The sequence below is a fragment of the Lycorma delicatula genome, chromosome 3, assembly GCF_047948215.1.
Source record: "Lycorma delicatula isolate Av1 chromosome 3, ASM4794821v1, whole genome shotgun sequence".
Lineage (NCBI taxonomy): Eukaryota > Metazoa > Arthropoda > Insecta > Hemiptera > Fulgoridae > Lycorma > Lycorma delicatula.
The window spans coordinates 86,056,065-86,082,573 of NC_134457.1; the positions used below are offsets into that span (position 1 = coordinate 86,056,065).

At 28.9% G+C, this 26,509-nt stretch overlaps 1 protein-coding gene across 5 annotated transcripts in view; it reads right to left on the minus strand.

Annotated features, from left to right (window-relative positions):
* Positions 1-26,509, minus strand: part of LOC142321764 (adipokinetic hormone/corazonin-related peptide receptor variant I-like) — a 737,321-nt gene that overhangs the window by 323,203 nt on the left and 387,609 nt on the right. For all 5 annotated transcript variants that reach the window (XM_075360128.1, XM_075360129.1, XM_075360130.1 and 2 more), the window contains one exon: positions 22,884-23,181. In XM_075360128.1, the coding sequence (XP_075216243.1) occupies positions 22,884-23,171 (288 nt within the window). In that variant the 5' untranslated portion in view covers positions 23,172-23,181. The remainder of the gene's footprint in view (positions 1-22,883; positions 23,182-26,509) is intronic.

Below are 26,509 nucleotides of genomic sequence, written 5' to 3' on the forward strand. Positions count from 1 at the left end.
TTTGTTTACATCAAAAATTAATTTAAATGTCAGGAAAAGATTTTTGAAAGTGTATGTTTGGAATGTCGTTTTATATGGAAGTGAAACTTGGACAATCGGAGTATCTGAGAAGAAAAGATTAGAAGCTTTTGAAATGTGGTGCTATAGGAGAATGTTAAAAATCAGATGGGTGGATAAAGTGACAAATGAGGAGGTATTGCAGCAAATAGATGAAGAAAGAAGCATTTGGAAAAATATAGTTAAAAGAAGAGACAGACTTATAGGCCACCTACTAAGGCATCCTGGAATAGTCGCTTTAATATTGGAAGGACAGGTAGAAGGGAAACATTGTGTAGGCAGGCCACGTTTGGAATAACGCATAATAAATTATACACTATCAATCAGCTACGAATAGGTGTGCTATTCTTCGGATAAAAACTGGACCAAGAAAGGGAAGTGATAAGATTTTAAAAAAAAATCACAAAATAAAAAAATAATTATTATAGATGATTAAAATCCATATTAATAATTAAAAATGATGAATAAATGAAATAACAGTAAGTCAAATAAGTGAAGATAATACATAAATAAATAAATAAAAATCAGTATAAAAAATTGGAATCTAAAAGGTATGTTCAGATAAAGAACTAGTAGTTCGCGATAAATATTACTGAAAGAAAGCAAAAAATCGATATGATGATAAAAACGAAAGTGATGAGAATTGACAAGAAGGAAGGCTGTATAAATGTCTCGCCGGAAGGAAATATTATAGAACATGTAGTCATTTATATTTCTGAAATATAACTTTGAAAGGAAGGGGTTGTGGAAAAGAATGGAGAAAATGGATACGAAAAATGTAAATTGAGGAAATAGAAAGAAGAATAGAATTTGATGAAGATGTTAAAAAAGAAGAGAGTAACATCTCACCTACCATTACCCGTCTGAAGATGTGTTAAAAAAAAAAGTAATAAAATAAAATTACTAGTGTGTCTGATTAAGATCGGTGTACTCGAGAAATATCTTTTTTTCCGTTTCTTGGTCCATATTCTGCTGTAATTAAATGAACTAAATAAACTTGTTTGAGATACATATGGTATTCTCTCTATGGAAAAGAAAAAGGTGAATTACGTCATCAAATACTAATCGATACATTTCAAAATAAAAATTAAATTGTTACACTACATATTCTTCAAACTGATTGATTGAGAGCTTTATTAAACCATTTTGATTGTTTTACATAATATGTTTGTACATATGTACAAACTGTACTGCTGTATATGTAATATGTGTATATGCTATACAATATCACAGACAAACCTAAATTTTAATGTTTCACTTTCGTTATTCAACTTTTTCTTTATTATTTTGCTTTGTATGTTTATCTACTACGTTTAATCCATTAAATTCATTATGTTCATTTAATTTTATATTCAAATATTGGAAAATTCACATAATATTTTATTATAGGTTGCTTTATTCTAAAATAATCTTTTTTCACTAAAGTGAAACAGATTATTTATTTGGTAGATAGGTTTTAAATAAATCTACAAACAACTGACATACGAAAATATTTTTAATAAAGTACCAAATTTCTTGGTATTTTGTTAGATACAAGTTTTTGTAGGATTAAATTTCTTAGTTTATAACAAAACCTAACTGTACTGATTGGTTTGAAAATCCTTAATCTCAACTGTACTGATTGGTTTGAAAATCCTTAATAAATCCGTAAGCTTGTTATTATTATTAAATATTTATTATTCTTATGTACATTCTCGTGTAAAGTATAATATCATCTCTTGGAGCTATCTCAAAAAGTCACAATTAGTTTTTAAGATACAAAAATAGGTTTATTATATAATAATTTCCACTTACCAACTATTTTTATTATGTTCGAGCGGTTTCGGATATTAATCTATCATCAGGAACATTTATGTTATGGATTATAATTATTTCCTTCACAAATAATTATTAGATGAATTTTGAATTTTTTAAAAATATAAATATAATTGATCGTCAAAATGTTAAAATAGTGTGGACGTTGTCCGCCATGTCAGTATGAAGCTCTCAATTGACAATTGAGAATTGAGATGCATACTGACATGACGGTCAAGGTCGACATTATTTTAACATTATGACGATCAATTATTGTATTTATAATTTTTGTTTTTAAAAAATTCAAAATTCATCTAATATATAATTTGTGAAGGAAATAATTGTAATCCATAACACATAAATGTTCCTGATGATGGATTAATATCCGAAAGCCCTCGAACATAATAATAAAAATAGTTGGTAAGTGGAAATTATTATATAATTAATTTATATCTATTAACGGGCCATGATTAATAATAAAATTAATTTAATAAATAGGTTGTCAGATGTCTGGTATCCATAAATATGAATCATGTAGATCGACATTTAAAAAATTAAATGTATTAACTTATCTAAATTTAATGAATTCTATGCTAAAAAGAATGCCACTTATTCTTAAAAGAATATAATATCCACCTCTAGTAAACCAGGTGACGGAAGACGGAAGTTTCTTCGTATAACTCAACACAATAATTTGATTTATGAGAAAAGTCATAATTATGCTTCCGTTACCATTTTTAATAAATTACCAAACTATTTAAAAATTTTCCCAGAAATTTATTTAAAATAAAATTAAAAAAAATTTCTTCTACAGAAAAAATATTATTCTGTCAAGGATCTATTAAGTAAACTAATTTTAAAAAAATCTTGATTTTCAAGATCCATCTCAACGTGCGCATAAGATATATGCTCAAATAATTTCCATTAACATCTTAATTGCAAATTATTTTGTAGTTATTTTTTTATACTTAGTATCTTCATAAAATTTCTTTCTTACATTATTTAATTTCTTTAAATTTTAATTAATTTTCTTTTACGGAAGCAATATTTCTCTGTTGATGAATTTTTAAATGGTACTAGTTAAAGAACAATAATTATAATAAAAATCTGATTTTATGCATTTCCTTCACTCAAAATTATTATTTTATATAGCTCCTTAATATTACTTAATGTATTTAATTAAATTACATGGACTTTAAACATATCTATTTTTTATTTTATATGTGCTTTTATATTTATAATTTATCTTATACTGACATGATTTATAAAATATATTATTACCAGCTCCTACCCGCCGTTTCGAATGCGTACTTATAACAATTTAGCCTATAAAAAAGAAAATCATTGAAAAATCTGATATTAAATCCCACAGATCTAGAAAAGATGTCCCAAAATGCAAACAGTGTAACTCTTCATAACTTGTTCTAAGAATTAGAGGAATTTCACTGAGTTAACTAAGAGTTACACTCTTAGAATCTAAAAGGAAGTGATAGAATTGCAATATCTAAAGAGGCATTCATATTTCTGGTTACTGGTTATAGATATATCTGATTACTGGTAATAAAGACATGGTGTTACAGACAACACCATAAAGACTGTCTCCAATATCTTTATAAGGTAAAATAGAAGTAAAATTCCACACGATTGAAGAGACATGAACGCTAAAAGTCAACGTCATTCCAGGAAATATTTTCAAAATTATTAATCTTCCAACGCCATTTTCTAACATAATTATTTTCTTAATATTATTATTTTCCCACTTCTGATTGTCCAGCTATTCGGAAATAATTTTTTCAGTAATCATCGATTTCCATAGTAACGACTTTATTTACTTGCTTATTTTTGTAAACTTAATCGCAAAATTTTAGGTTGGCTAGATGATGAATTTGAGAGTGAAAAGGGGGGGGGGGGAGTGAAAATTTTGAAAAAAATTTTTTTTCAAAATGAAAAATATAAAGAACAATTTTCCTCTTGTTTGGTACTGCTAGTATGTAAATTTTTATCACGATCGGCATAAAACTTTAGATTTTTATGTAAAACAAACGGACACACGAACATTCTTCTTTACGTAGAAGATGTAACTATATGAATAAAAGATTTATTTATTTATAGAAAGAAAAGAAAGAAGCATAGAATTCTTTATTATCAGGTTTATCTGTAGCCAATAAACGACTACAGGATCTTCACAAATACTAAAAAATATTTTTAGATCGATTGAACAGTATAAAAAATGTGATAATATTTTAATAATTATTAGATTGTTCTCAAATGGATGGAATTTATACTTTTAAATGCTTGTAGGGGCTAATTATCGGCTCCCGATAATATAAAATATTATCTATTTACACGATATTATTTCATATTATCATCTAATATTTTCGTATTTCTTATTTTCACTTACGAAAATATGTTCAGCTGATAATGGTTTCATGACTTAGAATAGTAAGCATATGGGGCTGGCAGTTAAATTCATTAATGGAATCTATAAGCCAGTTAATGCTATTGATAAGTAGTAGGAAAGCTATTTTAAAAAGAACATCTATACCTCTCAAATTGCTAAGGATTATATTTGTTTTCATGATTACACACCTGTTCTCGGGTATTCAAATTATTCTGTATGAATTGCAGTCGAGTAAAGATTCTAAACTTAAGAAGTCACTAAATTCGGGTTTATTACTGAACGATGTTTTTATGAGCATATCTACCTAATAAAAAAACTACAGGGTGATTTTTTAGTCCTGTTACCCAATTGTTAATGTCTGATAATTTTTTTCTAAGAAAGGAGAATTCTGTTTTGTGACACGAAGTTGGTAGCGCTACTTAACCGGTATAGACACGGCAGTGTGAGCTGATTCTCCTTGTGCTGTGTAAACTTTTGTACCATTTCCGGTAGTGTTACGAACAGAATGTCTCTTACCATAGAACAACGAATTTTCATTCTTGAACAATATTTTGCTACGAAATCGTGCTAGTAAACCGATTTTGAGAGTCAGATAGTGTTTGCAACAGAAAACGTAGTGACCAACTCGCTTGACAGATGACGTTTTAGAGAATGTGAAAACAAGACTGCTCAATTCCCCACGGAAAAGTTTACGAAAACTTTCCACGCAAGTTGGTTTGTCATATTCGAGTGTTCAGAAAGCTGCAAAAAAATTTGAATTGTATCCGTATCGCGTACGATTAGTCCAAGAGCTTCAGCCTCCAGATTTAAACAAACGATTGCAATATTGCCGTTAGGTCTCTCGTAAATGATAACGGAATCTAATTTTTAAACACAGTGTTCTTTAGTGATAAAGCTTGGATCCACTCGCATACAAGCTTGGATTACACTCACCAATAATAATTTAATAATAAAAAGAAAAAACAATAATAAAAATTTAAGAAATGTTCCTATTAAAAACGATCTATTTTTCGGTATGAAACAACCACACACATCAAGCATCTAGGGAAAGTGTACCTTAAATATATAAAATGGGTAGTGTAGGGTTGTAACACATCATTTTAAAGTACATTGAAAAGCAAAAATATTGACCTAAAACTATGGTCTCCGATAACCCTAACCAAAACGGCAATCCTAACAAAATACGGTAGCCATTCAATATTTTTATAGTTTTTTTAAAAATGAGCCGACAACTGCTTGATTACTGATCTGTTCATTTATGATCGTTTTCAAGAACTTCAATTTATTGAAAGGAGGAATAGATAAATACAATTAAAAGATAAGTATAACCATTAGTAACAAATAAACAAGAAGAAGGCCAGATAAGGCATGATGTCAAATAAAGGGAGGGGCGTTGACTAAACGCTATATAAAGATTGATAAAAGAATAAAATATCAGTACAAGAAGTTTTGACAATGGGATGGTTCCGAAACGCGTCAACAAGAGATAAAACAATGAAGCTAAGAAAGCTAAGCAGTACTAAACTATAGTGATCTTATATAAGATAATAGTAACTATTATCTTAACTAATGTTAATATACAAAAAACCGCTTACCAACAATTGAATTTGAAGGGTTCAAGCGCTTTCGGAATTAAATTCCATCTTCAGGAACTCTCATACTCGTTCTATTTGTAATAATAATTAAACTTTGACATGTAAATTATAAAAAACGTGATATTTGCTTAAAAATAACAGTTGGTCGTCATATGTTATAGAATTATGTTAACGTAAACGTCCTGACAATTTGGCTCAACTATTGTGTTAAAATGGATATATCGATCCATCCAGGATCCACACAGATCCAATTCAATTATTATATATTATCAATTCTATTTAAAAGTTGTTTAAGGATTGCCATACTTTTTTAACATTCTGTACACACACAGATAGTCAAATAGTTTAGTAAATTGAACTTTAGTAACAGAATATACATTGTTCCGAGGTGTTGGCCAAAAGTGTATATTCTAAAATGCGGCCATTTTTGAATTTTCAAAGGTAACATTTTCAAACGTTTAATAAAAATATTTCAATCCATTTTTAAGATAAAAATTTTTATCGAAAAAACACAAAACGACGGACAGAAGAAAAATGAATTGTCCTAATGAACGTTTTTGGTTATCTTGATGTACTGAATCAGTTCCGTAAGTTGGTCAATACCTCTAGATTCTTTCTGTATAAAGTTTTATAAAAAAATAATTTTTCTACTTTCTGCTTATTTCTGATGAAGCATAATTAAGTAGTAAAAGTAGAATAAAAAATAAAGCAGCAGGTGGAAAAATTAATTTTTATATATATATTTATTTTATTATATTTATTAATATAATACATGTACAATTGTAATTAATCCCTCATTCTCTCATAAATACTAAAATACTAAAGGTTGACTGAAATATCTAATTTAATATAAATACTTTAATAAAGATAACATCTGAAATCTAACCCAAGAAGGCCAAGCATCCATCTGCCTTCAGACTCCTCCCATCAACAGAATTCCTTTATATCTTAAGTTATTCAGTAATTTTGAAACTAAACCATCTAAAAATATAAATCAATAGTAGTTATTTAATCTATAAATAAGTTCTTAAAGTATAATTCATACTTTTAAACTGTTTTAAAATCCAAGTAATAAAATAAAACATTGCAAAATATTATTATAAGAAAAACAATTCAATTTGAAAACAGCTCTGTCAGATATTGAATTAAAATTATTATTCCATTTTACAAGTCAATTTAATTACCTAATGTTAAATAACATTTTAAATGCTACCAAAAATATAATTCAATATTAATATGAGATTTAGTAACAATAAATGTGAGATTAAATAAGACAAGAGGTCATTTTAAACATTATCTCTAAGGTAATTTCATTTATTATTTTACCTGGATAAATATTGCTTAATAATGTTGGAAATTTTTGTTCGGTTTAAAATTTTATGATTCTTTTTCATTTTAAATAAAAGTTGAATTTCTTGAACGTATTGTTTTCAATTTAATTACATCGATTATTTCATAATTAAATTCTTTAGAAATTCTGTTAAATTTTTAATAAAAATTAAAAAAAACCCTTTCGGCACGCCGGAAGGCGGAGGTTGATTTCACCGATGATAAGTAGAGGATAAAAAAGATTTCCACCTTAAAGTTAAGAAAAACATCAAATTTACTCAATACAATGGCTGAATGTGAAAAAAAATTTCACATGTTTAGCTATGACAAGCCCCATCTTACAACTCCAGCAAAATATTGGTCATCCCTTGCCGTAAGAGTTGGTACAAAAAATTGTTTCAGACAAAAGTTGTAGATAATGTTGAGAGGACTAACGACCACTTTAAATCGATTCGATACTGTGCCTATTAAAGGAGGTATGATGTTTTTGTCTTCGAAACCCCATTTTTTCCACCCTCTTGGCCAATCGTTGGTGATATCAAAACCTTTACTTAGATAGGTTTTAGGCCCTTATCCAAAGAATAGTAGGAATTTCAAACGAATTAGATATTTTACTTATAAGAAAGTTATGGCGATTTTTTTTTTTTCGAAAACGTTCCCTATTTCCACCCTCATGGTTCGATTTTGCCAATTAACGAACTCCGCCGAGATTTTTGGTCGTTATATTTTATGTATCAATTGAAAGTTAATGCGCAAAATTACGGTATTTATCGTGTCCACAAGACAGTGAAATATATATAAAATTTTGTTTGAACTGACGGTGGTTTTGAGGTCTGGGGGATGTGAAACGCAAAGATAGTCGAAATTTGATTTGTAGATTCCATTCTTATGTTATAACTTAAATATAGAATTATTTTCGTTTCCTCGCGTGGCACTCTATGTATTACATAGGGGCAGTATAGATGTAAAATATGGATAGAGTATACCATTTCTATTTGTACAACGCTTTGAATAAAAACTTTTTTACAATTTAAATTGAAAACTAAAACAAATTTTCTACAAATCAGATGTCATAATTTATGTTATAAATAAAATTGGCCAATTTGTATAATTACAATTTTGATTTCCTCTACAAGAATATATTTTATTGATTATTACAATTTTCTTGTTGATTTCATTAGTGTAGTTTTCGCACTATTACTGGAAGTGGTTAACCCAAATAAATTTAATATTATTGAATTAAAATACAAATATTTTATTAATTTATTTTGTTTTTAGTTAAATTTTAAAATTATTATTTAAAATTTAAATTTAATAATAGAATATTTTACCAGAGTCGAACAATAATTAAAGACAAGTAGCTAGAAAAACATTACTTTTGAACATAATTCCCGGGTACATTTAGAGAAGTCTTTCTATGAGCATTCTTATTCTGGTAGTAAAGAGTTGTTCATCTTGGTGTCTGAGCCATTCTTGATCCACTTACTATTCTCGAACTCAGTGCTACAAAAAAATTCTTCACACCAAACAAAAAAAAATTGATGGTGAGAGATCGGGACTGTAAGTTTAATGCGGCAACATCCCCAATCCGACATTTGAATAGCTTTTCATATGTTTTAAGGGACCTAGCTTTATCATTCATAAGAATTACGCCTTTTGAATGGAACCGGGACGTTTCCTCCTTATAGCAGGTTTCACTTTGCTTTCTAGCATGTCACAATAGTACTCGCTGTTGAGTATATTTCATTCAAATTATCGCAATTAATTGGGCCTGTATATTTCCAAATCATCAATTTACCTGCTGAGGCGTAGGTTTTTAATATTTTCCTGTAGTCGGACCTTTCGATTCCATATCCTGACGTTTAGATTCCAGCTGAAAATAATGGATCCAAGTTTCATTACAAATTATTATGCGACCTAAACCTTCCGGTAAAAACAGTTATTGAAATTCCGTACCAATGTAAATTTGGGTGATTTAGTAAATTTGAGTCGACCGTCTCGGAAGCCAACTTGCATATATGCAGTCATTCATCTTAACACAGATAATTGAATTGATATTGCCGGTACTCGCACAATAGATTTCTGCAATTTCCTAAATTTTTATGTACCTGACTGCTGAATCACATAACCAACTTTGTTATATTAATTCTACATCGAAGCACTGATTCACGGATATTAATTAAGAACACGGATTAGTTATATTTTTAAGTATATTCTTTATTATCTGTATAACGTCGAGTACATCTTTTATTTATAATAATTGTATGTATTGTTCGTCTGAGTGTGTAGTTCAGTATAATAAGAATAACTAATTACAATAATACAGTTTAAACATAGCTTAACATAATCAGCTGGTAACTATGCCAGCAACATAATAACAAACTTGTTTACATTTACATAAAGAAGAACAATAATAAAATCTTTACTTATATTAAAAATAAAGAGGAAAGGAAACATACGGGACTGACCACTGACCTTTCGAGTAAGATCATTAATGCTACTTACGAAAGCGTCAGTCAACTTCCTTCGGTCTTTCGCTACGATGAAAATCGTTGACAATCATCTGCCCCATTTGATTTATTCCGCCCGGTTATAAATTTTGAACCATTAATACAATTTTTATTAAAAAGTATAAACTTCCGTGATTGAATTTCTGTGGGTTTTATATCTTGAGAAAATAAAAATCTTATTCCAGTATCCTACTCATTCACAGCACACATTTCAAGCGGAGCCAAAATTTTGAAATAAACAATAAACAAACTAAAGAGCATTTTTCGAACAGCTTAATAATATTTCAGGGATGCTAACTTGAACATCAAACAGTTTTAATTTATTCTATTTAATAGTTTTTCCGACGTTGCCATCTGTCTCTTTAATTATTCAACGAACCTAATATAATATTGCTTTTCCAAAAATAACTTTAAATTAAAAATGTTCGTGTAAACTTTTATCATATGAAAGTAAGTGTATATCTTATATTATATTAAAAAATAAAATTAAAAAATATTGTTACTTATATTTCAGGTTATTTTTGAATATATTAATGCGCCTACTATTTTGAAAATATTTTTTTCCTAATAAAAGACCTTATTTTATTTAAAAATGACGTAACTCTTTTACAAAATGAAAGAGATTCTTTCAATTCCTTTTTTGTTTATCTTCTAAAAATAATAAATGTATTTGTTTATTCTTTTTTTTGCTTTTTCAACTCGTATGTAATGTTGGAAAATACAAAAAAAACATTGTTCAAATATTTTTAATCTACCCGTATGAAATATAGATTAAATTTTTCTTTTTTTATTAAATCTTTTTTCTTTGCTGTAAAAAATGAAATTATTAAGATATTCGTACGTAACGTTATATAACTCAAATATTTCTTTCTATGTAATAATGTTAAAATTTAAATATTCCTTACACGAAAAGTTATTTATTTTTTATTACGTTATAAATCAATTTGGAATATCCTAATCAATCAGTTACATTTGTTATTAAGAACATAAGTCAGAGTTGGTTTTATCACATTCATAATATTCAATTTACACCAGTTCCAGTGGTGAACAGACTGAATGTGTCACCGTGCAGCCGCATATTTTTTCCATTATACTGTGCTTGACGTAATGATTTTTGTTTATTGAAGAAAGAGACATAAAGCCATCCAACCCTAATTTCCCTAATACATAGGATGCTTGTTATTTTCTTTGGAGTTAATTTTCTCTAATAACATCGCCTAAAACCTGAAGAGTGGCGGCAAAGTGATAAACTTCTACGTTACTGATGTTCGCTGACACTAAGCATTAAGTTAAGGTCATAATCATAATACAAAAGTCTCAAAACATTTACTCAAGAGACAATCCCGAAGATGGTATAGTCACTTTAAAAAATAATAAGATCCAATGCCAACTCTGGCATGGAATCTTATTGAGGGAAAGTGAGGGGGTAAAGTGTTTCTTTCTGACATCTTAATTCAGCCAATAAAATGGAGGTGATGTTCATCTTTACCGGTGACACATTCACTCTGCTAGTCATATGGACATTTACTTGTGTCCTGAATAAAATTATACTCAGAGAAAACCATTTTAACTAGTGCCTCTTGTACTTCAGATAGTCTAAATGCGTCACAATCATAAAAAAACTAATTTTAAATTTAAAAAAAATAATATACCTTTTTCGGTTGTGAAAGAATATGTTATACACAAAATATGAGAGACACAAAGAACCTTTATACTTTAATAAAAGACAAAAGATTTGTAAAAGTCATCGTATATTTAATTGATTCTATAATATTTTTCATTCCTTTCTGTTATATGTTAATATTTTAATATTTGTAAAATTACTACATTCTTCGCTCATTGTTACTGGGAGTAACGTAGCGAAAATAAAGAAAAAGTTCATAAAAACATGGATCCGGAAAACCTTCGTTTTTGAGTTACACTTTGCGGAAAAATTTCTTTCTGACTTCTGCTCCAAGGGGAAAAAACAGTATAAAAATTCTTGGAACTTGAATTAAGGTACAAATTTGATGGTTTCATGACCTGACCTAAATATTTAAGATTTAAAAAAATTGACAAAAAATAGGTCCCCGAACTTCATCTTTAGTAACTTTTAAAAAAATTATTGTAAATCTCAATAACTGGTGTCGCAAAAAAAAAAACAGTTTTATGTTTGTTTTTCAACTGATGTAAAATAACTTCGTTAGTTAAATAAAATATTCATATGAAAAAAGAATACTGTTTAAAACAGGTCTTTAAAAAAATCCCAATATCCAACTGACAAAAATGTTTTATAATTAATTTAGATATATATATAATATTGTATCGCTATAGGAGGCGAGAGGAAAATAAAGTGTTTTCAATCATCGTTAATAGCTAAAGCCTAATTTCTTTCTTTCCTGTTTAGCCTCCGGTAACTACCGTTTAGATAATTCTTCAGAGGATGATATGTATGAGTGTAAATGAAGTGTGTAGTCTTGTACATTCTCAGTTCGACCGTTCCTGAGATGTGTGGTTAATTGAAACCCAACCACCAAAGAACACCGGTATCCACGATCTAGTATTCAAATCCGTGTAAAAATAACTGGCTTTACTAGGATTTGAACGCTGGAACTCTCGACTTCCAAATCAGCTGATTTGGGAAGACGCGTTCACCACTAGACCAACCCGGTGGGTCAATAGCTAAAGCCTACCACCGAAGATCTCATGAAGGTTTGCAAAGTTATTGCATTTTGCAGTTTTATTAGGGTAGGACTTTAGAATGTTGATAAAATTTTTACATTTCTGAAAAAAGAAGACACAACAGGGAGTAACATATTGATTATTCTTCAAAAAGACAATCGGAGATAAAGTCCCCAGTCACCCTCAAAATAATAAAGCAAAGAATAAAAAACACACCATGCCGGGCTTACAGATGAGAGAAAAGGGTGAAAAATTGGTAACTCGTTACCGATTTTACTGAACAGAATATACTTTTGATAATCAGCATGCTGTGCCAACCGAAATGGTTGTAATGTTCAGCCTTAAAAGTGGCATATTTAACCCGTTCACCAGAAGTTGGGTGTATAATGAATATCATTACTTTCAAAGAAAGGATCTCCGCTTGTTTCAAGTATTGTATTTTGAGGTGCGTTACAAGTACCATACTCACAAAAAAAATTGAAATAAATATTTTAAATTAATTTACGCCTTTGTATTGAAAATATCAATATACAATAATGTGTTTTTTCAAAGTATACAATACAATGTATCTACTCGTTGGAGAATTTTTAAAAGTATATAAACAGTTTTAATTGATTTGAAAACCTTTGTAGCAGTGCAGGCCTCAATTTGAATTTAATTTATTTTTTCCTGTGTGAAACTTGAAATAATGTTACTTTTCCGACTGTTTTATTAAAAATAGAGATTAAATAATTATTGAATTCGTAAATAAAATTTACGATTCGGAATTGTTTATTTTTCAATGTTTTGAGGTTCCCTCAGATAAAGAATTCTAAAATGTAGATAATAGAATTATGTTGTATGCTTATTTTGACGTATATTGATTGGCCTTTATTTATTTTTGCTAGTGGCTAAATAATAATCATAAAAGTTTGGTAAAAATTTTGATAATATTTGGAATTATGCAATTAAATGCAATTAATATTATATTATTCTTTTATGATCATAGATGAAGTGAGAAAACATTAAAAGGTACTTTATTTCATTCGGTTTTGGATTTAAAAAACAAATTTCTCTTGCGTTCATTTCAAGTTCAAAAAAGAATTAGAAACACCATTGAAAGTATTTCGAAAAGAGTTTCAGAAAATCACAAGCCCAAAATTTATATATATATATATATCCTCATAAATATATATATTGCTCATAAAATAATGTAACCTTAAAAAACTTTTAATCATTAAACAATTAAAAATAAAATTTAGAAATTGCTCCTACCTCGAAATGGTTTATTTTGTATATAAAAACATCATACTCCAAGAATATGTTGTAGGATTCCCATGAGAAGCAGTTAAAAATTTTAATTGGAAAGTGGTGTGGTTGAGACACATTATTTTTAAGAGGATCGAAAAAAAATTTGACTATAAAACATCGAGCTAGATGTATACCTTACCTAAGATGATGGTAGCTTTACCTAAGATGGCGGGGTATAATACTTTTCACAGTTAGTCTGAAAAGTAGCCTTAAGTACACGTAACAAGTAGTCTCATACCAAAAATAGATCGTTTTGAGGTAGAAACATCTATTAAATTTATTATTTTTTTTTTTAGTGTTTCACTGTTATGCAGTTATTAAAGAAGTGCCATTTAGTCATTAAGTCCAAGTAAACCATTATTTAAGGAGCCATTTTTGTTCTTGTTGCCCGAAAGATTTACTAAAAACATTTTGTGACACACCATTATAATGGTGTGTCACAGATCTACCCTATTCATAAAAAATGTTTGATCTGTTCTCAGCTGAGTGATAAAAGAGTTTTAGCTCAAACCAAAAAGAAGGAAAAAATACGTCGTTTTGATGCAGAAGATTTTCAATTGTAATCTTTCTATGCTGAATAGTTGGAAAACAAATTTTTGAAATATTTTTCTCTAAGTAAGGTTTTGTTAGTTCAGTTACAACTTTCTACAACTATTTGTAGATTAGATGTTAATATACTATCTACCCTTAAAAACAGGAATCATAAAATAATTTTTAGCTATTCCCAATTGTGGAGTAGAAAATTAAAAAATCCGGCAAAGGGTTCAATAACTTCCCCGACTTTATCCTTGATAGATTTTTATTTAAAATAGCCAACAGGATTTTGAAGTATTAATGACGTTAGAGTACAATTGGGAAAAATATGAAAATGTTTATTAAAAACTTTGGGACTAATTTTACTTTTCTTGACCGTATGGCGTTTTTATCATCAAAATTATATTGTATTTAGAATATAATTGCTAAGAAATCAAGATTTCTAGTAAAATAAAACTGGTTCAAACTGCTAGACAGCTACCTCATATAACATTTTTAATTACAGCAATAACTTGTGAAACAAAATTATAAAGAAAAAAGAAAAATTGTTAAAACTCTTAAATTGGGTTTCATGGGAACTTTTTCCCGTATTATCCAGATTATTTATTACTAGATAAAGTTAGTTTTTCAATCTTGAAAATTAAAAACGGATTGTTCAGCTGAATCCCGTTCAACCCCTTGTTTTTTTTGGAGCTTAGAAGTTTATTAATTGTTTGCTTCAATAGGTCAGTTCGATTTAGTGAAATGTTGTTCAACAAATTAAAAAAAAAAAAATGGTTTATTAAAAAACATATGGGTGTCGTAATGTCCCTTTGTTGAATGAGTAAAAAATCAGGCTAGAGCTGGGATATATATATGTATAGTCAAATATTCATGCCGAATTTCAATTTAATTTGGTCTACGTATTTTCGAGATAAGAAGTAAAACAGGTGTAGAAATAATCTTAGATAACCCTCCTCCCTTTATTCTAACTGATTAAAACTTCGGAATTTTAAACAACATAATACGTTTCGCGGTTCGGCCGGTCAAATAACACAACCTCTTGCACAGCTTTTTCATTGCAATTTAAACATAAAGGGTCTGACGCTTATTTTCATAATAAAATAATTTAATATTTTTATAGAACACTAAAGAATAAAAATAATGAATAAATAAACTATAACTTATATGAAAATAATGAAACAGACTTCTTCTCACCTTGGGTCCGGAATAAAATATAGGTGTAAAGTTTCTTTAATTCTAACAGCCCTTTAAGTGATGAAAAAAAAAATACAAAAAAACAATAATTTAATAATAAAAATTAAGAGAGAGCAAAAAAAAAAAACAGAAAATATTTTATAGATAAAAACTGAAGATATTTCTTGATAGCTCTATACATGAAGAATATAAACTTTCAAAAAATTTTGAAACCGAAGGGAGACAAAGAAAAAATCAAAAAATACATCAATATTTCGATTTTAAGAGATGGGAGTTGATTTTTAAAAAAATATCATTATTGGATTTCTTATATGGGCATTTTAGTTAATAAATTTCTTTAAAACGTTTTTTCTAAAATGACTGCCAAGAAAATTGAAATTACTTTTTTGCTATATCCTCGGATTCATTAACGAATTTTAGAAAAAAAACATTTAATAAGATTATTGTCTCGTATATAGAATAGAAATAATTAGGTCAAATTTGAAAAAAAAAATCGGTTTGGTCAATCCTTATATATACGGCCTAAAGCAATTTGACACACATACTTACAAACGGTCGCACGTACTGTGCTTACATACATACATACTTACATTTTATATATTTATTATATCTATATTATATTATATATTTATATTTTATTATATATTTTTGTTCTAGATGAACTTGTTGGACCCTAAAATATAAAAAAATTCAAAAAACCGGGTAGCCCTTTTTCGATATGATCACAATACTTTCCCGTTTAATGTAGCTGTTGCCATGAAAGTAAAATTCAAAATGGAGAAAACTACCTCTTTCCCTTGTTTATTTTGTCCAAAATTCAATACTACCAAAGCCCCATAAATAGAAATTTTCAGAGCCATTTTCGAAGAATTTATGTTGAACTATTCCAGAGATATTAATCAAAATACATACCAACATAACAGCATACTACATAACGTCTGGAACAATTTCCGAAAATTTCTATTACTTTTTTCATTTTTTTTGTATTAAGGAGGCATTGAAACGTCGACATTGCAAAAATTCTGATTACCAAAATTTGAACGCTATACTTTCCCTTTATAGTTATGCTGCTCCAACATCAATAGCTATAGACGAGTAAGTAAAACTCATATTTTTCTAAACTTGCCTGATAAAAGAGTTTTGTAAAGTTATCAGAAAATTAGAGGTGATAAACTCCCCACCCTTAAAGACACGTGTTTTATACATTTTTTTTTTGCCTTCAGTCATTTGACTGACTGGTTTGATGCAGCTCTCCAAGATTCCCTACCTAGAGCCAGTCGTTTTATTTCGGTATACCCCTACATCCTACATCCCTAACAATTTGCTTTACATATTGCAAACGTTGCCTGCCTGCATAATTTTTCCCATCTACCTGTCCCTCCAGTATTAAAGCAACTATTCCTTGATGCCTTAAGACGTGGCTTATAATTTTATCTCTTTATAAACACTTCTACTAAGGTAGATTTCATAAGAAAGCTACCTATTGCAATGGGTACCATGATGCGACTTCCGGAAAATTTCGACATACCTTCGCGTTTCACCCCAAAAACCACCCCAAAACCACGATCACTTCAAAAGTTTACATATACATATGTATACACACACACACACACACACACTCACTCATATATTTCACTTTCTTGTTGACACGATAACTGCCGTAATCTTACGCCAATCTCTTTCAAATTGATACATAAAATATAACGATCCAAAATCTCGGTGGAGTTCGTTGATTGGCAAAATGAAACCATGACGTTGGAAATAGGGGACTTTTATGAAAAATAATAAAATATCGCTATAACTTTATTATGTAAAAATCGAATTCATTTAAAGTTCCTATTATTTTTTGGTTAAGAGCCTAAAACGTATCTAAGTAAAGTTTTTTACTTAGTTAAGTTTTTCACCGAACATTGGCCCAAGGGGTGGAAAAAATGGGGTTTTGAAGACAAAAAAAGTCATACCTCCCTTAATAGACACAGTATCAAATCAGTTTAAAGCGGTCGTTAGTCTTCTAAACATTACCTAAAACCTTTGTCTGAAACCCTTAGGTCAAGGGATGACCAAAATGTTGCTGGAATTGTAAGAAGATGGGGCTTGTCGTATGCTAAACACATGAAACATTTTTTTACTAGCAACAATTGTCGTATTGAGTAAATTTCAAGTTTTTCTTAATTTAACGCGGAAATCTTTTTTATCCCCTAGTTAGCACCGGTGAAGTCTACCTCCGCCTTCCGGCGTGCCGAAAGTGATTTTTTTTTTATTGTTGCAACCTATTAACCTAAAATATTTTTCTTTCCATAATACTGTGAAATAAGTATCTATTTTTATTTCAGAAATAGATCTAAATTATTTAAAAAAGTAATTATTCTTAAAAAATATCCCAAAGGATATATTTAAAAACAATTTGAAATTATTTTATAGAAGAAATACGTTAGAAATACAAAAAAAGTTTATTTAATAGTTCAATTATTATTCAAATTCAACAAAAGATTTTGCAAAGAAATAAATTTTAGCAGAGAGAAAAATATAAAATTTCTCGGAAAAATGCCAAAACCGTGTATTATTTGTTAGATTACAAATTTAAATTTTCTATTCTTAGGATAATTTTAAATTTTTATTTACATAAAACATATAATTTACATGTCAATAGTACATGAGAAAGTAAACAGAACATTTTTTTTTTATTGAAACTTTATATAAAGTAGTTTATTACTTCTTTTGACTTATATAATTAATTGGATAAACATTTTCAAGAGTAACTTTCTCAATAAATCTATTTTGAAATGATAACATTTGAGTTAAAATTTTAGTTTAAAATATATGTAAAGAAACACACACACACACACACACACATATATATATATATATATATATATATATATATATATATATAATGTCTGCAGACGTGCGCGTGTACATATTTTCTGTATAAAGTTCTTATTCAGATATATGGTTAAGTTTATTTAGTTTATTAAGTTTATTGACGAAAGTTTTACATTGTGTTTGAAACTGTCACTAACAATTCCAGGAATTTGTAAGTATGTATAATTGACTACCTTTCTGTTTACAATGCTTATCCATTATGATTATACAAAACTACATCGATTTATTGGCATTAAATTATTAAAACTGCAGTTTTAGTTTTCACAGACTAATATTTACAAAGTTTTCCAAAGGGAAAATAGAATTATCATTGTTGAAAATTTGTACATCGACCTTCTAACGTTTTAGTAAAGCTTTAGAGTCAGCAGTGCTTATTAGTTTAACTCAGTAAACAAAAAAATTCCGTAACATGAATTATTATTACAATAATTTGAAAGCAAAGAAAGGAAAGATTTCAGAAAGGACTAATAAAAATAATATTGTCTATTTTCAAGGCTTTTTAAAATGCACTAAGAAAAATCAGTAAATAAGAGTAATAACAGTATACAAATAGTATCAAAATGAAAACCTTAAGGACAATAAATATAAACAAAATTTTAAATAATTATGAGTTACTTGAATAACTTATAGTTCGAAATTTAGGAATGTCACAAGACATTCCTAAAAAATATATTTTCATTTTTAAGAATAATAAGCATATAATGCCAGGATTTTTAATTGTAGTTTCGAATGAAAGAGTTCCTCTTCGTTTTTATCACGGAACTAAATATAAGGTTGCATACCAATATGCTAAACCTACTGAAATACACATGATAAATGTACACAGATGACACCTTCACTTTTCTCATAACAGGCTAACTGTATGATGAATATCATTAATATCAGAGAGAGTAACCTTATCTGATGCGTTTATTACCTTAGGTGCATTACATTTATCACTACTATAAGAAAGATTGGGAAAACGTGTAATCAACGCATTAAAAACTTCCTTTTTGATGACGCATTGCGTTTGTACCTTGCTTATTATCAGGTGAGTATAGTTATTAGAGTTTAACAAAAAATATATTTTTTTAATTTTCATTTTAAGAAATCAGTGGAAAATTAAAAAAGTACCATATTTTCATTTAGTATTAACTACAAAAATTAGAAAATTTTAAACATATGAAAAATATTATTATTATGTTTTACTGAGTTATTGAAGTTAGTAATATACATAATGTTTTAAGCCATCCAAAGAGATGAGTAAACCAAAAAACCGATAAATAAAAAAAAGATATGAAGAAATGCACTAAAGCCATAAGTACTAAAAATGTATTAAGTTTGTGTAAAGGATCTCTAGAAAGCTGGAATATTTATTAGTCTTTATTTTACACTATATTAAAAAAAAAAATCTTGAATTTTCGCTAAAAATTCTATTAATCAAAGAATAAAATATATTTGTAAAACAATAATAAATGCTAAGAAATGAAAAACGAGTTTGAATCATCTGAAAGGTCATACAAATTGATGGTGGACTCAGCCAATCTGACAATAAGTAACTTCGGACCCCTTGAGTTCGACTCATCTATCCAGACCAAAGATTTCCAATTATTTCCATCTGGCGATCCGTTGTTTTGAACGAATATGTCTTCATCATTTCTTTCTAATAAAGTCTTTCAAAAGAAATGGAAAATTATAGTTAAATAAAAGTATTATAATCTTATTTGAATAAAAATTTGTATTTACTTAACTTCAAAAGATGTCGAAAATATTTCTTATTATAGGGTTAATAACTCGTATTTAAAAATACCTTTAGTTTGTATTCATAGATATTAAATAATTTATAAATAAAAATTATTATTTTCAGAAACTTCGTAAAATAAAAAAAAGAACCCATATGGACTAATGGTAAATTCGTTGTCATAAATCAGCTGATTTCGAAGTCAAGAATTTTCAGGTTCAAATCCTAATAAAGCTTTTTTCGGATTTGAATACTAGGTCGTGGATAACAGTGTTCTTTGGTGATTGGGTTTCAATTAACCCATTCTCTCAGGAATGGTCAGCCTGAGTTTGTTCGAGACTACACATCTACCGGTACAATTATATTACACTGGGATGTCGCTGATGACTTTAACTGTTGATGCGACAATAAATAAAAAAAAAATAAAAAAGTAAATGTATTATATTTTAAAATTAATATAGTAAGTTTATCAATAATGAAATAATATAAATATGCAATTTTTTTTTTACACTTGACTTGATATAAGTTAGTATTTGAATAATTTAATCAATAAATTGAAGAAAAATGAAAATAAATAGAACGGATATAATTGGATTATGTGAAATGAGATGCAAAGGAAAAGTGAAGTCAACTGTTATTTTATTACAAAGTATTACTTATAAAATAAAAAAAAGAAGAACTGACATAGGAATTATTCTAAACAAAGAAATACAGAATATGTACTACGAACGATATTAAATTATATGGTAAAACTTCCGTATACCCACAGGATTTTATATTACAAATTGAAATAAACCAAAAGAATTTACTTTTAAAACAAGTGAGAATGTCAACCAGTCAGTCTGATAAAACTGAAGTATTATATGAACAGATATAGAAAGTTATACAAAGTAGAGTTTTTCGTAGGAAAATATGGAGACTGGAGTGCAATGGTGAGAAAAGAGTGGTAAAATCAGTGTTTTTGAAAGTACTGAAAAAATTCTCTATTTTAGAAAATCTGTAATTAATAATTGATTAAAAAAGTATTAGAAAGATTTAGAAGGCACAAAAAAGTAATTAGACCGGAAAAGATAAAAACGTATAACGATCTTTTACGAAATAGAATCCATCAATAAATTAAAAGTTTATCTGGGATTAGAGAAAAAAAAAAAATCCTAAGAATATTTAAAGTATACCTATCAAAAAAAAAATCCAAGCCACTTCAAAAATTCCACTAAGCCCCCTGAAGGGAGGGCATGGGGCAACAAACCTTTTCCTTTGTTATGCTTAGATATGAACACAGCCCCAAAAGAGATTCAGGAGGAATTACTTGCACCTATAGATCTTCCGTTTTCTTTGATTAGATGACCTTGACCAAAATGATTACACCTCCTACCATGATCGTTTCGTCTCCAGTATAGTCCTAATTATTTTCTTCGGGGTAAGTACGACGACAACCCACCGGGTTGGTCTAGTGGTGAACGCGTCTTCCTAAATCAGCTGATTTGGAAGTCGGGAGTTCCAGCGTTCAAGTTCTAGTAAAGCCAGTTATTTTTACCCGGATTTGAATACTAGATTGTGGATACCGGTGTTCTTTGGTGGTTGGGTTTCAATTAACCACACATCTCAGGAATAGTCGAACTGAGAATGTACAAGACTACACTTCATTTACACTCATACATATCATCCTCATTCATCCTCTGTATTATCTAAACGGTAGTCACCGGAGGCTAAACAGGAAAAGAAAAGAGAGGGTAAGTACGACGAATTTTCTTCAGAAGGCCTCCCTACGCTGTAGGAACTGATCACACATGAACACCGAGTGTTCTGCGGTATCTTCCTCCTCGCAATAATTATATTCCGCGGTGGGTCTCAGCGTCCGTGCGTAGAACTATGTTCAAAACACCCGTACCGATAAGGAATTGGGTCAACTTGTACCACTGTTTCCCGTGTTGCGCAAGAGCCATTTCTTAAGGTTAGGGGGTCAGTCTGTAGTCCATCTGTCCTCCCTTAACAGAGTGATCCATCTCTCCTGCCGTCTGCGGACAAGCGGTATCTCCACAACCGTCTTTCTTACTCCCTTGTACATCTCCTTCCTTTTCAGAACAAGGAGATCCTGATGTGCAAGGTACGTGCAAGTGTATTCCGGCGGCATCCCTGAGATGGACCTCAGATTACCCCCAGAGGAAACAGAACTACTTCAGAACAAATAACCATACGAAAAAACAAAAGTAACGAAATCCAAGTTAAAAAATAGATAATGAACAATTAGATATTAAAATTTATGTCACAATACTATAACATTTTTAAAATTTTAAAATAAATTACAAAAGATCGATAAATATATGAAACAAAAATTTCACGAAGATATGATAAGATGCATAACGTAGAATAAACAATTAAATGCAAACAGACTATTAAGTACAGTTTAAAAATAATTCTATGGAGAGTAGTGCTTTAAGTGAGCAAAATACAGAGACCAAAAATGCAAAATAAACAAAGATCTGAAGGATTTAAAATATGTTTTAGTCTCACAAAAAAAGTTTAATCACAAAAAAAATTAAATAAATTAATTTAGTACAAAATAAAGAATTTTTGATATAAATTGATAAAAATATACATATGTATATGTAACACAGATCTTGAGATCTAACAAAAATGAAGATGAAGGTAGGTAAGCTTTTTTATGATTTTAAAGGTTAGTAAATTTTGAACAGACAGAAGTGTAGTGTAGGTTATAAATAAATAAAGTCGGAAAGTAAATATTAAATTAATATTAGAATTTCAAAATAAATAACTAACTATGTTGAGCCTAAGAGATAAAGAAAAACAACCAGTGCATCAAATTAATAATGAAAAATAAATTAATAACAAAGATTATATTTTAAATATTTTAATGTTCGTAAGAAAAATTAACTAAAAAAAAAACTTACCAATAAATCAGCGATTGCTAAATGCATTAACATTGTATTGATATGTGTGCTTCGAGTTTTACGTCGTCTTTTTAAAATTATGCATAAAACTGTAATATTCCCAATTGCTGATACGATCAGCAGTATTGAATACACAATTATTGATATTAGATGTCCATCATTGAATCGCATTTCAATTGGTACTATAAATGTTTCATTTGGACCGACTTGTACCACTGTCCATGTTGGAAACAGGACCAGTGTCGGTTTGGCGGTCCAGTCCCACGTAGCGGGAGTTGTTGCACTCATTCTACCACATCTGTAAAAAAATAATATAAGTAAATTATGCACATCAGATTATCAGATTAAAAGAGGACTATAATATTATTAGATCCAAATGTAAAAACAATGATCAAAGTACAAATAAAATAATAAAATTCAAAGAAATACGATAAATATATTGTAATGGGTTTCTTCCAGAAAGAAGAAACAAAGAGAAAATAAAGAAAAAAGAATCTAAAAGAAACTCAACGGGATTCTTTATAGAAAAGAACTTTAAGAAAAGCGAAGAAGGCGCAGAAAATGAAAATTATTACTTTTGAACAATCAAAAAGATGGGTTGGTACTACTTCTGGAGGCTATGAGATATAAATATAACGGAGATCAGCGAAGAGATGGAAGTTTTGCAAGCCCGAGTTCGGTGCTGCGTGCAATAAAAGAGATAACAGTAAGTGTTTGGTAACCACAACTGAAGAGTGCGTCAGGAGTATTTCATTTTGCACAGTAGTTGAAAACAATAAACACTTCGGTGTGTCATTTGTAAATAGGAATGAAAGTGACAGTATTCTATTCATTCATAAAATATAGGATAATTCTTTTTTAAACAGTAAAAGTAATAATACTTGCAGAAAGTGAATTGTATGAATTATAAATTCTTCTATTGTTATCTTATTGTATGCAATATTTGTTTCTACTGTAATTATAAAGTTTTTGGTAAATCGGACTCTATTTTGGTATTTATAATTTAATTGTCATTAAATTAATTTTTTTTTTTTAATTTGAATTAATATTTTACAAGTTATATATATTTACTATTTTTTTATTTTATATATTTTTAGAGTAATAAATCGTACTTATAAACAACGTTTATGTTTGTTACTCCCTCAATATCCTTGTTGTACGGAACACGCGACACTATTTCATGAAATCACACACTCGTAATTCCACGAAATGTAATTTTTCACTTTTTATAGAATAAAACAAAAAACTTATAAAGAGAAATGGGAAGTACATTGAAGTATGGAACTTTGATTACTAAACAACAAATGAAAAATGAAATAACCTAAAGGAATCAAAAAGAACAAGCAGAATGTTTTAAAACTCAGCCTTCAGCCTCAAACAGAGGAAAGAAAACAATGAAGTAACAGAAAGAAAAAAAAATTCCATTGAAGGTAAAATGCAAAGCTTGAGAGGAAAAACAAGAATAATTTTTGTATGAGATGAGGCTGCTTTAAAGAAACAATGAACAATGGAGGATCTGCATCATTGTAATGATGTAAGGGACAGAAGAGGAAAAATAAGATAAAACGAATGTAAAAATAAATTAATGTAAAAACGAATTACCACTTAATTCATTATCACATCCTTTTATTGAATATCAAAATGTATTTATTTCTAATTTTCTATTTCACGTTATAATTTACAAATAAAAATAAATAAATATGAAAAATGTATAATTAAATAAAATTATCAAACTGATAATCTCTTACTTAAAGTTTCGAACCAAATTGAATTAATTGTAGTTTTAAAATTTGTATTAGCCAACACCAAAACGGATTTTCAAGCGAAACCTCGACGACTGAATGACTGTGGAAAAGTTTTTAAACAACTCTAACAAAAAAAAAAAATTTTCTGTATATTTATTTAAAATCCACAGAATAATTTATTTATTGCTTATCAGAAGGTGTACATTTCCATTAACAATTTCTACGTTTTTAAAACCTTTATTATTATTATTTCGGGTACAACTATGATTAAGGTTTAACCTAAATTTTTCTATTCAGGAAATGGCTGAGGGAGTCCTTTTTTTTAGCGATGGAATAAGAGATCCACATATTCAAGGCAGAGAAGATTGTGAAGTTGCAAAAGAGTTGGACATCTAATGCAAATTTCAAGTAAGTGTTAATAATAATGATAACAGTACAGTCAACAATGAAAACAATAGTACAATAAAAAATAAAAAATAAAAACTTTTAACTAAAATAAGCTGTTCAGTTTTGCTACTCTTTCTGTACGTAATGATTTTTTCGGTCTCTGCTGTACCATTCGCAAAAAAACAACATTATTTGGTGAAACTAATTTGAAGACCTAGCAACAGAGGAATTAATTTCAAGTCAATACAGATATTCTACTGAAATTCTTCATACTTTTTTTTATCTAAAAAGTTTCATGTTCACGAAAGTTTCTTTCAGATCCGTTGCGTAAGTTATTGGCAGTGATGGAAACTCATTCGCAATGTGCAGAATCACGGCTTTTAGCTAGCTTTAGATGAATCATTAAACAAACGTCATTCCTCTGTTTTGTACTCATGTCCAAATAATTCCATTACAGCCAAAATTATTACATAAACAGGTCCATCTATAAATACAAAAAAATTCTTCAAGAAAAAATATTTCTGTGTTTAATAACAATGTCAATGAACCCTCTTATGTCAATATATGTGGTTCACCAGACGAACACGAAGCTTCATAGTTTGGATCAACCCTTAAATCATCATTATTCTCTGCAAAATCTTTGTTTTGTTAATCATCGCTAAGTATGATATTTTCTGATGGTTTAGGCAAAGGCAAAGTTCTTTACTGTACTTTACTGTACTGCCATGCGCCTCATGGCAGATGGTAAATTAGTATATGAAATAGTGTGCTTTGATTTTTAACTAATGCCCGCAATATTAGTTTGACAAAGAGTAACAATCGGTGTCATGATCTTTTAGTTTCCGCCAAATCATTGGAACAGCAAAGTTCATGTGCGGAGAGTCCTTTGACCAGCTTGTAAGGAGTCTGACACAGTTGCACAACAAACGGGAGGGGGCTCACTGATTGTCTTGGTTACTAATTTTGCAGCCAAAATAAAGCTCATAACATTTTTTGATTAAAGGAGTAAAACTACCTCACCACAAATTTAAATGTTACCTCACCAATACTGATGACAATAATTCAACTAGTGCGCACAGATTCATAGAAATGTAAAGAAGCTTTAATAAATTCAGTCATACAACATTTTTAGCATTTGACTTCATAAAATTGACTGATCAGTCACGCGATAAAAAATCTCAAATGCGCCTTAACCATAAGTGTAAAATTGCTTCGCACTGTTTTACAACAAAATAAATTAACTGAACGACTACTAGATTTTCATTGTATTTCATGCTTACATGAATCGATTGCACTGTACTAACAGATATGGAAATTTCTATAGTTCTTTTTTTTACAAGTAAATCCGTAAAGGATAAGGTTTACTATAGTATAAAACTTAATCTTTACTATCAACTTTTTCAACGTTTACTATAGTATAAAACTTAATCTTTACTATCAACTTTTTCAAGGTTCACTATAGTGTAAAACTCTTTACTATCAACTTTTTCAAGG